The sequence below is a fragment of the Mesoplodon bidens genome (genome assembly GCF_964165515.1).
Source record: "Mesoplodon bidens genome assembly, chromosome: 7".
NCBI lineage: Eukaryota > Metazoa > Chordata > Mammalia > Artiodactyla > Ziphiidae > Mesoplodon > Mesoplodon bidens.
In genome coordinates this window covers 106,848,941-106,864,722 of record NC_138164.1, presented here as the reverse complement: position 1 = coordinate 106,864,722, position 15,782 = coordinate 106,848,941, and the positions used below count along the sequence as shown (strand labels likewise).

The 15,782-nt window shown below is 55.1% G+C and overlaps 1 protein-coding gene across 1 annotated transcript; it reads left to right on the top strand.

The window, feature by feature from the left end:
* Positions 1–1,176: 1,176 nt before the first annotated feature.
* Positions 1,177–13,844, top strand: FADS1 (fatty acid desaturase 1). The gene is made up of 12 exons (XM_081238585.1): positions 1,177–1,446; positions 3,379–3,489; positions 4,053–4,250; positions 4,908–5,009; positions 5,113–5,241; positions 9,022–9,082; positions 10,497–10,573; positions 11,482–11,579; positions 11,748–11,844; positions 12,095–12,174; positions 12,282–12,407; positions 12,753–13,844. Exons 1-12 carry the CDS (start codon positions 1,255–1,257, stop codon positions 12,802–12,804), a joined length of 1,323 nt encoding a protein of 440 aa, XP_081094711.1. The 5' UTR covers positions 1,177–1,254; the 3' UTR covers positions 12,805–13,844.
* Positions 13,845–15,782: the final 1,938 nt, after the last annotated feature.

The following is a 15,782-nucleotide window of genomic DNA, read 5'->3' as shown; positions in this document are numbered from 1 at the left end:
GGATTAAATGAGTTAATGTTTGCAAAGCACTAAAAACAGTGCCTGGCACGTAGTGCTTTGTAAAGTGTTTTTTGAATAAATAAAATTTAGTATGTGAACTGAACATCTTCATAACTCTAACAGCTTCTTGACTCCCCCTCCCCCCTGGCCCCAGCCTCTGTGCTCACCCCTTCCTAAAGCTCAGAGCTCTGAACCCCTAATCTCTCTACTTAAAGGCCTCCTACGGCTCCCAGGTTCCTCCAGGATGGAGCATTGATGCCTCAGCTGGAAGACCCAGGCTCTTCACACAGGGCCTCCCAGAGGTCCAGAGATGCTAGGCCACTTCCTTTTATTTAAGGATCCCAGTTAATTGAAAAAAATAAAAATAAAAACAAACAAGCAAAAAAAGGCACACAGAATTACGAAAATTGTGGGGCATTTTTAATGTTATACTGAGCAAAGTCAAGCGTTAACCACTCCCACACCGCAGCGCAGACAAACCGTAATTACGCTGTTTCAAGATAATTGCCAAGGGTTCTCAGGCTCTTAACTTCCAGCCGCACAACTCGTGGAGCGGCGTGGTGAGGAGGCGGGAGTTCATCAGGTGGATCTCTGGAGGGTCAGCGTCGGGAGACTGGCGAGGACGGCCCAAACCCAAAGACGAGGCCCCTGGGACAACCCCTCACCACACCCCCTCACCAAACCCCTCAATCTCCAACCCCGCGGGCCCGGCAGGCCTCCCAGGCCGCGAGGCCGGCCCTCTATGCACCCACTCACCCGGCTCGGCCGAGCCCACCCTACCCTAGTAGCCCAGGGCGCCCGCGCACCCGGTGCTGCCGCCCCGCGAGCCGGGCCCCGCACCCAGGAGCCTCCACAGGAACCGTTATCTTGCCCGCGGCGCCCCCTGGGCGCTTCAGGCGTGAGTCGGAGAGTGGGGTCCGGTGGCGACCCCCGCAAAGAGCCCGCGAGGGGGCGCGCGTCCCCGCGCTCAGCCGGCCTGCCACGACCCTCCTGCAGCGCCCGCCCGCGCGGGGCCGGAGGGAAGGCGGGGACTCGGTCCCCGCGCCACGCGGCTCGACCAATAGAAGCGCGCGCAGCGGGGCTCGGCGCCGACCACCTCGGTTGCTGAAAACCCGACGCGCGGGCGGCGGGCTCTAGGCGGGCGCCAGCGGGCCGGCTCCCAGAGCACTCGAGGCCGGTGCGCGCTACCCCGCGGGTCCCGTGCGCGCGCCTGACCTCCCTTGCCCAGTCGGCGCGCGGCATCGCCCGGCCCCGATGGCCCCCGAGACCCCGGCCCAGGGGCCTACCCCGCGCTACTTCACCTGGGACGAGGTGGCGCAGCGCTCGGGACGCGACAAAGAGCGGTGGCTCGTGATTGACCGGAAGGTGTACAACATCAGCGAGTTCACTCGCCAGCACCCCGGGGGCTCCCGGGTCATCAGCCACTACGCGGGGCAGGACGCCACGGTAAGCGCTGCCAGTCCAGGGAACGGGAGGAGGCGGGGCCGGGCGGTCGGAGCCTGGGGCTCAGCGCGCGAGACAAGAGATTTGGCACTCAGGGCCGAACACTAATTCGGGGAAAAGCCGGGAGGCGCAGGAGCGTACCGGTTGCCAGGTGATTGGGTGTGCTGTGAATACGGGATGCAAGGGCAGGAGAGAAGCTGCGAAAAGTGGAGTCTGGGCAGTAGGGAGGGAGGGAGGCCGGCAACGTGCACGCACAAACAAAGGGCCGCGCCATCGGTCCGTGCGCTCCGTCTGCTGCCCGGAGTCTGCGTTCTCCAGGCGTGGGCAGTCCCCGGAGCAGGGGTAGGAGGGAGGACAGCGGGGATGTGGAACCCCCGGACGGCGGCACTGCCGACACCAAGGGAGGAGGGGTCAGTGGCAGGGAGAGGGATCAAGTCTTGACCTGTCTTGGTGGCTGGGAGGGAAGCGCAGACCCGTCTGGGCCGAGCATGCCGGACTAGACTGGCGAGCGTGAGCAGGGCAGAGAACGAGGGAACCACACTCGGGGATTTTCCTGAGGGGGGAAGCCACCTAGTGTCCGCTGCCTTAGGAACCCCTGCACAGGGTGAAGACCGGAGGGTAGGGAAGGGGCAGCACCGGCCAGAGAGGGCTAGCGCCTGCTCGTGCACAAAAAAGAGTGGGAGCAGCGTGCTGAAAGTGTGTGTGTGGGGGGGGTGTTGGGGGCGGGGGGGGCTGCATCAGCATACACTTAGCGAGGGCCCTGGAACAGTCCTGGAATCCTGTGGGGAGGCCACTCAGCCTCAGGCCAGCAGCTGTTTGCAGTCCTGGGCTGTAGGCCCGGTGCTGGGTCGCATCCCTCCTCCCTCAGGCCTCACTGCGGGCCAGCGCGCGTCCCAGCCCCGATTCTGTTGCTTCCCTCTCTAGACAACCTGCTCTCGGAACTAAAGCACCTAGCACTTCCCTTCTGGGTTTGAGAGCTGGGGGACCACTCCTTGGGACCCAAAGGTTGGAGCGTTCGCTTCGCCGTGTCCCTTCCCCCATCCTTCGCCTAGCGGCGTGACCCCTTCCACTGTCCCCAGCTTTCTCCCTGCCATCTCGGAGCGCACCTCGGGCCACTAGGGTTCCCGTGATGTGGCGGTGCAGCCTAACGCGGTAAGGACCCGCCTCTCCCTCCGACGCGGCTGGCCTGGGAGTCGAGGCCTGAGCCTGTGCTCGTCTCCGGAGTGACCACTGGGGAGCTCAGGCAGTGGCCGAAGGCGAAGGTGTGGACTGGCGCATGCGTAGACGGAGCAGGCTTCCTGCAGTGTGATTTAGGGCCGGGGCTGGCCGCAGCGGAGACCGCGATTGGTCCGGATGTGTGGTGCCACCGGCCGCCGGCTCCGCCCCGGCTCCCTCCGCCTCCAAGCTTGTGGCTTTGGGCCTGGGGCTGTCTGACCTAAAGGACATTAATCTCGTTAATCTAGTCACTGAGGACCCCACCTTGCGTAACCAAAATTAGTGCCCTAAGGCAGGGGGTGTTCAGAGTGGGAAGGGAAATATGGAACCCCAACCAGAACAGCAGCGGAGGGAAGGGGGAGAAATGCAAAAGTCCTCCAGGTGGACACAGGGAGTCTCCCTCAGCAAATTTCATGAGACACCTAGAGGAAAGGCCAGCCCAGGCAGGTCTTTCGGTGGTCGCCCTACCCGTGCTTCCTACTCCTTGGCATGGTACCCTTCTTCCTAGAACACAGTTGTTGGGTGATCCTGAGCTGTGGACACCGGGGACAGGTCTGAGCACTCTCAAAGGGCAGCTGCCTGGAGGGGGGTGGGGTCTGTTTGAACTTGGGTGCAGCCTCCTTGCTGGATCAGGAGGATGGTCTTTGGTGTGAGCCCTCCACAGGTCTCGGGGGGCCGGGCTGACTTCCTCACTGTTCTGCCTTCTCCCCAAACTTGCAGGATCCCTTTGTGGCGTTCCACATCAACAAGGGCCTTGTGAGGAAGTATATGAACTCTCTCCTGATTGGAGAACTGTCTCCGGAGCAGCCCAGCTTTGAGCCCACTAAGAATGTGAGACCCCGTTTGCTGTTTGGAGATCCTGCAGTTGTTGAGGGGCAAAGGGTAGAAGGAAGGCCTAGATATGGTCACAGGTGACCACAGTCAGTAGTTCTTGGGAATGTTGAGATCCTTGCTTCTTCTGCATAGTCATTGGGTGGCAGGGCTTTGGAACCTGTGGTTCTCACAAGGCCACCACCACCATCCCCATCCTCAACATGAGACCTAACGACCGAGCACTTATTCTGTGCCAAGCATAACATCATATAATCCACACACAGTTACAGATGAGAAAACTGAGTCTCAGAGAGGTTAAGCAACTCGGCCAAGGATCACACCATTGCTAAGTGGCACAGCAGTGGCTTGAATGAATTCTGTTTAACTCCAAAGACCACATGCTCTTAGACTCGATCCCATAGCACCTCCTGTCACCTTTCCTCAGCATTGTGGTATCTTTACCTAGGACTGTTGGCTTCCCTTAGCTACCTTGGCGGGAGGGCCTTGAGCTTAAGAGGGTCCTTGGCTCCAGTGCTGGGTTGCATCTGGGGAGAATAACACCCATCTCCACTCTTCTACAGAAGGAGCTCACTGAGGAGTTCCGGGAGCTGCAGGCCACGGTGGAGCGGGTGGGGCTCATGAAGGCGAACCCCGTCTTCTTCCTGCTGTACCTGCTGCACATCCTGCTGCTGGATGTCGTTGCCTGGCTCACTCTTCGGCTCTTTGGGACATCCTTCCTGCCCTTCCTCCTCTGTGCAGTGCTGCTCAGCACAGTTCAGGTGAGAGCCCTGGGCTTGTCAAGAACACAGCCAGCTCAGCTTCCGTGGGGAAAATTCTTTGTACCCCTCGGGAGGCCAAGGAGCCCTCTGTCCAGGGCAGAGCTGAGGACGTGCGGGAGAGTTGGTGCAGAAAGAGCACACATTCCGTCGTCTGTGGCTTTCATCTGCTCGTCTTCACCATATGTGCACCTTCATTTCTCCCACGGCCTCTCCAGCCGCTTCTCCCAGGGCTCCCTTCTTCCCGTGGCATTTCTCCTCTGAAACTTCATGTTCAGGTTCTGTCACAGTCCAGGTGTGCCAAGAACCAAGATTCTGGTTTCTCAGCTGGGGCCCTAATACCTGGCTGTCAGAACCCATCAGTTAAGCCTTCCACCTGCCTGAGTTTGTCACTTTGTCCTGTTCTGTAGTTTGGATGTTCAATCCATCGGAAGTCACCGAACTCCAGAGCTGGGGACACTGAAGAACAGGGAAGGGGTAGTGATTTGCCCTAGCTCCCATGTGAGTCAGTGGCAGAGCCAGAAGCAGGACCCAGGCTTCCTGACTCCTTTCCTGATGTGCTCAGTTAGGCCAGCACAGGAAGGACGAGGGAGAGGCGGAGTCAGTTGAGACAGATGCGGGGCTGGTGGGCTGTTCTCAGCGCTAGCCTTTCTCACCCAGGCCCAGGCTGGCTGGCTGCAGCATGACTTTGGACACCTGTCCGTCTTCAGCACCTCTACATGGAACCACCTGCTACATCATTTCGTGATTGGCCACCTGAAGGTCAATGGGACGGGGAGGGGCTCTCTGAAACTCCAGTCAACAGGGGGCTGCCTGGGGGAGGGGGGGCACCAGGCTTCCATACTCATGCCCCGCTTTTCTCTAGGGGGCCCCTGCCAGTTGGTGGAACCACCTGCACTTCCAGCACCATGCCAAGCCCAACTGCTTCCGCAAAGACCCGGACATCAACATGCACCCCTTCTTCTTTGCCTTGGGGAAGATCCTCTCTGTCGAGGTGAGCAGAGGTATCGGTGAAGGTCTCAGAGAATGGGAGCCAGGCAGCACACAGGGCTTGCAGGGAAGTACTCACAATGCTGTCAGTGTGGGCAAGACATTGGGGGCCGGGCTGGCTGTTTGGAAGTTGTGGGACGCCACAGGCAGTAAGCAGGCTGCCCAGGACACTCACCTGTCCTCCCTCATGAGTTCAAGTCAGCAAATAGCTGTTGCAGAAAGGTACCCCACGCTGCTAAGGACCCAAAGATGACCAGATTGCTGTGCAAACCCTGCTCGGCCTTGAAGGTGATGGATGGCCCTCCTTGCAGGTGCTTTTTAGACACTCCAACCCCAGGCAGTCAGCCCCCTGCACTTTGTAATCCTCTCTTACACAACGGCTACACTGGCTTACTCTTCTCTGATGCCCATTATCTAGAATATTCATTCACTGAGTAATTCTTCCCACCCGCCTGATCCTAGCCTGACTTTTAGGGTGGTCAGCACTGGGTTTGAGTTGTCATCTGAGGGTGTGAGCAACCATTATAATGTAGCTGCTAAAGCCTGGGGGTGGGTGGAGATCTGGTGAGCCTTTAGTGAGCGTAAAGTGATAGACGGCTGTGAGTGGCCAGGGGAGTTCTTTAAAAAGTTAATTTAGGGCTTCCCTGGTGTTGCAGTAGTTGAGAGTCCGCCTGCCGATGCATGGGACACGGGTTCGTGCCCCGGTCCGGGAAGATCCCACATGCTGTGGAGCGGCTGGGCCCATGAGCCATGGCCATTGAGCCTGTGCATCCGGAACCTGTGCTCCGCAACGGGAGAGGCCACAGCAGTGAGAGGCCCGCGTACCGCAAAAAAAAAAAAAAAAAAAAAAGTTAATTTAAAACCCTTTGACCCAAAACATTAAAAAAAATAATAATAAATAAAATAAAACCCTTTGTCCCAAGGCTCTAGGCTATAGTCAGAGTTGTGCCAGGTCCCCCTCCTCCACTTCATGGCACATTATAACATTTCAACACGCCAGGAATTAAACTGTTGTTAAATACACTTCAGTTCCAGGCATGAGTTCAAGATAGCCTGGCTCTCCTCTCCTCTCCGGCCATGAGGAGACCTCTGGGGGAAGGCTCTAGCAGCACTGGCTGTCCTAGCACCAGGAGCCCCTAGCTTGAGGCTTGCCACAAGGTCCTAATTTTCCCACTTCCTAAATAGGGACTTACTTGGTTTGCTCCATGCCCAACACCGTGCAAATGACGAACCAGCCTCAGCCTCCCGTGGCTCCGGTGGCTCCTTAGAGGGTGCGGGTTATTTACTGGGCAGAGCATGAGGCTCTGGTAGCACTGCTGGTGTCACCAGAAGATTTTTTTTAAAAAGATGGGGGGGCTTCCCTGGCGGTGCAGTGGTTGGGAGTCCGCCTGCCGATGCGGGGGACACGGGTTCGTGCCCCGGTCCGGGAGGATCCCACATGCCGCGGAGCGGCTGGGCCCGTGAGCCATGGCCGCTGAGCCTGCGCGTCCGGAGCCTGTGCTCCGCAACGGGAGAGGCCACAACAGTGAGAGGCCCGCGTACCGCAGAAAAAAAAAAAAGAAGATGGGAGTCTTAAGTGGAAGAGAGTCTTCTCACACCACTGCCTCTGTTGCTTCTTGGTACTAAGGTTTTTAGGAAACTCCTATCTGCAGACATTAAAAATAGAGAATGCTCTGGGAAAAAAATAACTTTTTTTTTTTTGCCTAGTTATGAGGCTGAGGTTAGGCTGTTAGGAAATGCGTGGGCTACAGGCTGCTGGGCACTTGGTTCAGCCTCACTGGGTCCAGTTTGACTGAGCACTGATCCCTGGGCTGACCCAGTAGCATCCGCCCCAGTGCCTCCCAACTCTCCTGGACAACAAGGAGGTGCAGGGGACACTTCACCCGAAATACCACCTTTCTGGCCTCCAAGAGTTGAAACACAGGGGGGCAGTTATCAGGGTTGTAATGGCCATTACAATCCTAATTTGATTGCCATTCGAAGAGGCAGCCAGCGGACAGGGCTCCCTTCCCTAAGAGTCCCAAAATAAGGAGGTCAGAGTTCTGCCTACACACCCCATCAAACAAGACAGATGCTCCTCTTCCGGCTTCCCCCACCTCAGTTAATGTTGCTCGGGATGGGATGAACTTCACCCCCACCTCCAGGTCATCAGCAAGGCTTGCTGCCTCCAGAACATATCCCAGTCCATCGACTTCTCCTTCTCCTCTGCCTCCCATCCCCGGGTCTGGTCCATCTCAGGTCTAGATCATTGTTCCAGCCTTCTCACTGGTCTCCCTTCAACTCTACCTGCCGTCTACAGTTCATTCCCCCACCTCTAGCCAGAGTGAGCCTTTAAAGCGCAAAGCAGATAGTGCCACCTGCTGAAAGCCGTCCCGGGATTCCCATCCCCACTGGAATAAAATCTAACCTCCTTACTGTGGCCTTCCCAGGGCTAAGGCTCAACATGATGCGGCCGTCCCTAGTTTTCTGGCTTTATCAACTATTCTCCTCTGTTATATTCCCAGCCACACTGGCCTTCTTTCTGTCCCTTGAACGTCCCAAACCTTTGTTCCCTCTGCTTTAAATGCTCTTCCCCCGAATGTCTGCGTTGCTGGCTCCTTCTCACCATTCAGGTCTCAGTTCTGATGTCAGGGCCCCTACCCTAGCCAAAACGCTGCCTACCTCACTTCCTGTCATATTTTCCTGTTCTTAATCTGTAATTACCTTGAGCTCTGTCTACAAATTTATCACCAGCTTCCTCTCCTCAGATGATAAGCTCCACGAGGGTAGGAATTTCGTGTTATTCATCTCTGTATCCTCACACCTAGAACAATGCCGGGCACGTTGATGCTCAATAAATAAATTGTTGAATTAATCACTTAATGGAGAAAGGCTTCATTTAGCAGAAGTGCCTGGCACAGGATAAGGTATCAGTAAATGTCCTGTCAAAAGAGTAGATGGACTCATGAAAGAAGGGTGAGCTGGCATTCTGCTCTGGGGTAGAGTCCCTCCTGTGCCCTGTGGTCGTCTGGTGGCCAGAACTAACCAGGACACGAGGAACAGAAGGAGCCATGACTTGAAAATGAGCGCAGAGCTTCACTGTCATGGTTGTGAGAGCTCCCGCTAGGGGACCCGGACTGACTGGCTAGCCTGGCAGCCCCAGCCTGTCTCTATGGCCGCTCAGCTTACAAAATCACCACCAGCCGTGGGGGAAAACCTTGCCAGAGCCTTCAGATTGCCAAGCTGATTTTGGTAATCTTTCCACAAATATTTGCCAAACTGTGCTTAGCTTTCAAGGGATTTTATAAAGCTCATGTTGACACTTGAAGAGACCGAAATATTTGGAGAAGGTCAGGGACTGGATGTAGAGGGGATCCTGGCCCGTGTAAGGGAAAAAATTGTTGTCTGTGGAGACCCTGGTGTCAAAAGAGTACCAGATGGAGAAAGGAAGGGGAGGTGGAGGGGCCTGGAAACCTGACAAGGGCGTCTCGGGCTGAGCACGAGGAGTACTGAGGACCGCAGGCTCCGTTGTGCCCAGGCCTTGTGTGGGTGTGGGTGTGGGTGTGGGCCAGGGCCACCGAGCTGCGTCCACGGTGTGGCGCGCTTGGCAAATCCAGCAGCCTGGGCTTCACGCGCCAGGAGCTGGAGGTAAGGCTGGGCTTGTTGGAGCTTTCCATAGCGCCAGCAAGCTGACGGCCCCCCGCAGGAGGCCTCGGCTCCTGAGCAGGGAGAAGCCAAGGTCACACGGGGAGGGGAATGGGTGACTGGCCTGTGGGTGCTGATGTGTGTTTGCTTTCCTTCACAGCTTGGGAAACAGAAGAAAAAGTACATGCCATACAACCACCAGCACAGATACTTCTTCCTGAGTGAGTGTCCTCATCCAGCCCCGGGGGGGCGGGGGTTGGGATGCTGCCCTGGGACTGCGGTACTTGAAGTGAAGGCTGGAGGAAGTTCTCCACCTGGAACAGGGTGCCCCCTGCAAGGGGGCAGTCTACCTTCTTAAGGGGCAAAGGCAAGAGTTAGGCTAATGTTTGGTCAAAGGTCACTTGTGTTGGGGGCAAACTAGTTCCTCCAGCCCCACCCTGGCTTCCACAAGGGAACTGAATGGTGGCGGGCCATCCCGACTAAGCCTGAAACCTCACTTTAAATCTTGTCAAACAGGCTAGGGCCAAGGTGACGCAGTGGGACACAGTTTAACACCCAGAAGGACAAAGGTAGATAGACTAGCAATGGGAGGATTGGACCTGAAGAGGGAGCTGGGGAGAAAACATTGCTGTGGTTGTCCTAAGCTCTTTCTGAAGACTGCTGTGTATATTCCCTGCTTTAAAAATCTCCATAATGTCTAAAAATTTTTAAACCCTTTTCAAAATTCAAATTTCTAAAGGGAAAGGAGAGGATGAGTCCATTGATCCCATTTTCATTCAAAGGAATTTATCTTAACTGCCTGTTACTCCATCCCTGTGGAGAAAGGGGGATGGGATAGAAAGGTGGAGCAGAAACGTCCAGAAAAAAGGTTAGAATTCATGGCACGTCAGGATAGAAGAGCCACGTGTGGGCATTGTAATGCTGGGCTTATAGGTAACAACAGGGCCCTGCAGAGAAGGGACACAGAAGGAAACCGACGAGCACATAGGACAGGACCCACATCAACTCCCAGTTCTAAGAGAAGCTCCTCCACCCCTCTCCACAGCCGACCTCCAGGCTGCTTCAGGTTGGGTGGCACAAGCTTGTTTCCCTAGTCCAGGGAAGAGAGCTTTCAGCCTGTGAAGGATCAGCAGGGTTCCCCCCACTCAACACACACCCTTTCCTGCTCCCGTCCCTTCATCTGCACGGTGGAGCAGCCAGGAGCACAGGGCAGATGATTGCAAGGACAGGCGTAGGGCCAGGAGGAAGGCCCCTGGTAGGGGCAGGGCTGCGGACAGCGCAAGTCCGGGAGGATGAGCAGTACCTTTTTAAAGGCACAGGGGCAGAGCAGGTTCCGTGCGTGGAGCTTGTCTCCCCAGCTGTCCTTTTCCATGGAAGAGAATGCCACGTTCCCCGCACCTCACCCTCTCGGCATCCACTGGGAGATTCTGCTTTCTTCAGACTTGCACTCATGCCCACCTTCAGCACCTTTCGGGTCCAGTGGATTGAGGACTGCCGAGGCAGCTGGAGGGGCAACAGGAGGAGATGCCAGAGGGGCAGCCCTGTGCTGGAGGCCATCTGTCCAGCACCAACTGGCCCTTTAGTGACCCTTTAGTGCTGCTCACACCTCCCCCCTTGTGTCCATTTCCTCCCCAGTTGGGCCCCCAGCCTTGCTGCCTCTCTACTTCCAGTGGTATATTTTCTATTTTGTTATCCAGAGGAAGAAGTGGGTGGTAAGTATCCACGGCCCCCAAATCCCACATCCTTTGTCTCCAGTACCGAGGGATGGGAAGGGGGTTCTCCAGGGGAAATCCCACTGAGATTTACTCCAGGCCTAATTTAGAGCCAAGTAACAGAACCAGGTAGAGACCCTTCCTTATCTCTAGGTGAGATGATTTGGGCTCAGCAGGCAACCTGACTCCTGATGCCCTATTTAATTCAGCGAGTTATCTCCTGAGGCTATTGTGCTCGGCCTAAAGCAGGGGCCAGGCTGGGGAGGGGGAAGATGAATAAGAGACGGCACCTTCACTCAGGAAACTTCTGATGAAACAGGATGTGGTTGACACCAGACAAGAGGTAGAGGCAGAAGGTTTGGGGATTTCGAAAGGGGCCTGACTGCATCTGGCTGGATGGGAGGCATCAGAAAAGACTTCGCAAAGTCACTTACCTAGCTGGCCTTGGAGGACAGGCAGAGGCAGGGGAGTTGGGATGGACTCTGAGCAGAGAAGCTGGGAATTAAGGGGCGAATCTGGTCACTGGACATGTGGTGGAGGACTCGGGTGTCAGGGGAGGAGGGTGGTGCAGAAAACTCATCAGCGATTTGATCAGGGCACTGGCACAGACTGAGCCACGATCCTGGAAGACTCACTTGGCAGCGTGATGAAGGAGTGAAGGATGGAGACGGGTTGGGAGGAAGTGGAGGCAGGGAGACCTGGCACCTGTGAAGGAAACAGGCAGGGAGGGCTGGGGGCGCCACTAGGGACGGAGCGGGGCTAGATGGTGCCGGACGGGCAGCTGAGAAAGGCTGCCGTGAGCACTCCAGTCTGAGGACCGGGGAGGATGGCTGCTCCACGCAGAGGGAACAAGTGCCGTGAGAGGAGAGGTGCTTTGTGCTGTCACAGGGCTCTGCCTCTCGCTGCAGGACTTGGCCTGGATGATCAGCTTCTACGTCCGCATCTTCCTCACTTACGTGCCGCTGCTGGGACTGAAAGGCTTCCTGGGCCTTTTCTTCATGGTCAGGTAGTATTTGAATGGGGAGGAGGGAGCAGCGCAGAGATGTGTGGGAGTGACCAGTCTGGTCTGGGGGCGTTGGCTGGGGAAGGTGGCGGGGTTGGAGCAGCTTCTGAGCGAGAGTCAGAACTCTGGGCTCTGCTTGTACTGGTTTTGTCTGGGTGCCATGTCCACCAGGTTCCTGGAAAGCAACTGGTTTGTGTGGGTGACACAGATGAACCACATCCCCATGCACATTGATTACGACAGGAACGTGGACTGGGTCTCCACCCAGGTGAGGGACAGTCACTTGGAAGACCTGGGCACAACTAGTAAGAAGGGTGGGTGGGCACAGACCCAGGGTAGGGGGGTGGGCGGTGGTAACAACAGACGCTCCCAAACCTTGCCTCGTTAGCCTGAAGCTTCTCTCCTGCCACCACGTGGAGAAGGGAGTGACCAGGGACAGGCCAGCTTTGCCTGGCGAAGGCTGGGCTGGCCTTTCCATCTGGTACCCAGAGCCATGCTCCCCCGACCTTCTCCTCCAGCTCCAGGCAACATGCAATGTCCATAAGTCGGCCTTCAATGACTGGTTCAGTGGCCACCTCAACTTCCAGATTGAGCACCAGTGAGTAGGGAGGCCTGGGAAGCAGGGACCTGGGGAGGGTCCACGTAGGAGGGGGATGGGGGGCCACAGGAGCTGGAGCCACTGACTGTCCCCTGTTCTCCGTGAAGTCTTTTCCCCACGATGCCTCGACACAATTACCACAAAGTGGCTCCCCTGGTGCAGTCCCTGTGTGCCAAGCATGGCATAGAGTACCAGTCCAAGCCCCTGTTCTCAGCCTTTGCCGACATTGTCCAGTGAGTATCTGAGCCTGGGAAGAGGGCTGGGAGGGCCGGAAGAGGGCAGGGCAGTGGGGTCAGTGGCGAGGTATGGGGTGGGAGCCACAGGAAGGTGCCATCTGGAATGGAGGTCACCAAGGCCAAGGCCAGGTGCTCTGTTGGTCTTGTGGCCAGTTTGGGCCTTTGCTCTCAGTGCCATGGCCCAAGCCCTTTCTCAGAAGCAAAGGGGAGGCGAGTGCTCACGTCCAGGGGGCCTTACATCACCTCTGGAAGGGCCTCACTGCTGCACTTGTGGCGGGTATGGCTTTGGGGCTCCTCTCCACTCTGTCTCCCTCACCACCTGCTCCCATCTTGTCCCCTCAGCTCACTGAGAGAGTCCGGGCAGCTCTGGCTAGATGCCTATCTCCACCAGTAAGAGCAGCCTCCCATCTGGAAGAAGAGCCTTGGAGCCAAAGCAGAGGGGGGCTTGGGGACAATGCCACTACAATCCTAATATTCAGAGGGGGTGGTTTGAGGAGATCAAGGCTCTGACTCAAACCCCTCCCCTTTATCTTCTAGGCACAGATCTAAGACCCAAAGAGGGGTGCGCAAGACCCCTGGAAGGGGGGGTGGAGCTGTTGGGACAGGATGCGAAAGTTTTGTCTCCTTTTTTGTTTCGCAGATGCAAGTGGTCGGTGGGCAAGCAGGGAGTCGGGGGGGTGTGAGAATGGGAAGGGTCTACTGAACCCAGAAATCAGGAAGAGATTTAGCACTAAAATTCCACCCAGGGGACTTCCCGGGCGGTTCAGTGGTTAAAACTCCGTGCTTCCAATGCAGGGGGTGCAGGTTCAGTCCCTGGTTGGGGAACGAAGACCCCACATGCCGTGCAGTTTGGCCAAAAAAAAAAAATCCCATCCAGGAAAGGGAGGAGCTCACCTTACCGGTCCACTTCTCAGTGCCTTCTCCGCTCTTGCTTGTAAACCTCAGAGGTTCGCAGGCTGGAGGAGGGCAGAGCAGCTGAACCTTCTGGGCAAGATTTAGAAAGGAAGCATGAGCGCCTGAGTCCTGGCAGCTTGGCTCACTCTAGGGCTAGGTGTGACCCATGTCTGCCTCAGGCTCCTGGAGAGGCAATTTTTCCACTTTTAGAAGCAGGGAGGGCAAAAGGCCAGGGCTGTGGTGTTGGAGGCATCTGGCTCTGAAGGATGCTGGCACTACAGGATTTGGTCCCGTATTCCATCCAGGGTACAGAAGGAGCACAAGGTCCCAGGGCTTGCCCAAACAGCCAGCAGAGAGTTGCTGGCCATTAAAAATCCTTTCAGCTTTTTGATTCACCTCTTTTGACCACCACCCGAGGGAGAGAACACTCCTAGGATGGGGAGTCTACTTCTTGCTCCATAAGCAGGTGGGCAGACGGACGCTTAGTCTTCTCCTCCACAGAAACAAACGGGGGCTCCCAGGGGTTTCCCTTTGCTCCCCGACCTGTAATTCCAAATTTAATAAAGTAGCAGTTAGTGAGCACAAGTGACCAAGCTGGGAGAGGGTGAATTACCAGTCATGACGAAAACACAGGGTTCAGGCATAAAGAATATAAGGGCCGTAAGAGATTTTCCATAACCTAAATTATGTTACAGCATTACTTCTGAGCAGGACTTGGGTTAAGTGTAATGACTTCATAGTTCTAAGCGGAAACAGGAAGGGTAAGACACAGACATTTGTGATCATCATGGCTGCCCTTCAGCATCCTTACTCTGGCAATTCTGTTCAAGTACCTTTCTCTGCTGGAGACCAGGTAGGAATTTAGGAGAATCTCTTAAAGGTATATCAGTCTAATACTGAAATACAATGTTTTTAATCTCCTGTTTTTTAAAAAGATAGAAACAGTTTAACCCGTCTCTAGAGAGTGAACACAGGACTATGCCCATGGGTTACCAACATTCACACCCTTTCCCCTTCCCACACCCACAGCCTTGCAGGTGAGGTGAGGGGATCATTCATTCACCTGTCCCAACAGCATCTACTCGAAGCATATTGAGCATTTTGGACACTGGAAAGAAAGTACCTTAAACTATAAGGAAAAAGCAGAGACCTGGGAGAATTCATATTTAGTTTAGGAAAGGAATGGCAAGGAGATGAGAATGGTAATCAGGGAGATGAAGGTCCTAAGGCATGTTGGGGTGGGATTAGAGGCACCACCTAACGGGAAGGCTGTTGTGATTACTCAGAGGGTTGTCAAAACAAAGACAGACTTAAACACACACACGCACATACGGCAGAACAGGTTACAGAAGATTTTACATCTTTTCCATTTGGGCAGAACCTGGCTTAAAACAGTCTGGGTAAAACAATTAGTAGCAGAATTGGAGAGTTCTACTTTCATTGGCTCCTTCATTCCAGAATAGGTGCTGAACCCAGCCTCTCAAGCCATCTGGCTTTGGGCCCAGGCTGCCCAATCTGAGCAGAGCTAGTGAAACTTACTGAGCCAAGTCTGAGCCCTCAAAACACCTCAACCACTGTGGCCTTCTCTCCCTAGCCTGGACCAGTGTGGTCTCACATGGCCACAAAGGAACAGACTAGTGACAAAAAGCTCAGACGTTGCAAGGTAACATGAGTGATCTCAAATCCAAACAATGACATGAGAAAACAGGATTAGAGAGGATAAGTTTAAGTTGCCTCTGGTCATAGATGTGGCAGAACTAACATTTGAACTTACTTTTTAAAAACTCCAACTTATATGCTTATCTTTGTTACTTTCATCTTCCTACCACTTTGCCGGAGGCATTTTAATTAGACCCAATATCAGCATCCTTTTTGTGTGTGCCAATTTTGTTACCACATGCCAGTGGAGTAAAACTGAGAAATAAAGGTAATTTTGACCAAACGAAGGCTGATACAATCCATGATGCTCTCCTGCATCTGTTGACAGGAGTCCCTGTACCTCTGCTACAAGTTACTATCCGACTCTGACTCACTTCTTTCTGAATGAGTCCCCATACTGACTCCCCCCCCTTGCCTAAGCCCCTTGGGGCAGAGGGAGGATCATCGGGCTGCTGTGGAAACACTGAGGCACAGGTGGACTGTGGCAAGGAGAAGAAAGGCCAGCCCATTCCCATGATACCCATATGTTCCAATGCTAGACTGCCTGTGTGCGCTAGTCAATTCTAGTGTTTAGTGCACTGCTTCCTACTACCATGAGGCAATGCCCTCACCCTTTTAAACTCTGATAGTCTGTGCAGGTAGTCTCCCTAAGTTTCCTTTTTTGCCTAAATCTCTGTAAGGCGTAATACCTCAGAGCTGGACTGCAAAGCAATGCCCTTTTAACCACTGCCCTACTAGAAGAGCTCTCCTCTCCAAGCGAGGATATTAGAATGTGCTAGGGCTTCCCTGGAGGCGCAATCGTTAAGAATCCGCCTGCCA

Bases quoted from the DNA above. Each gene is read 5' to 3' on its own strand.
- FADS1 (XM_081238585.1), top strand. From the start codon at position 1,255: ATGGCCCCCGAGACCCCGGCCCAGGGGCCTACCCCGCGCTACTTCACC. The intron at 4,251-4,907 runs GTGAGAGCCCTG...TTTCTCACCCAG, and splicing joins TGCTGCTCAGCACAGTTCAG to GCCCAGGCTGGCTGGCTGCA. The intron at 5,010-5,112 runs GTCAATGGGACG...GCTTTTCTCTAG, and splicing joins TCGTGATTGGCCACCTGAAG to GGGGCCCCTGCCAGTTGGTG.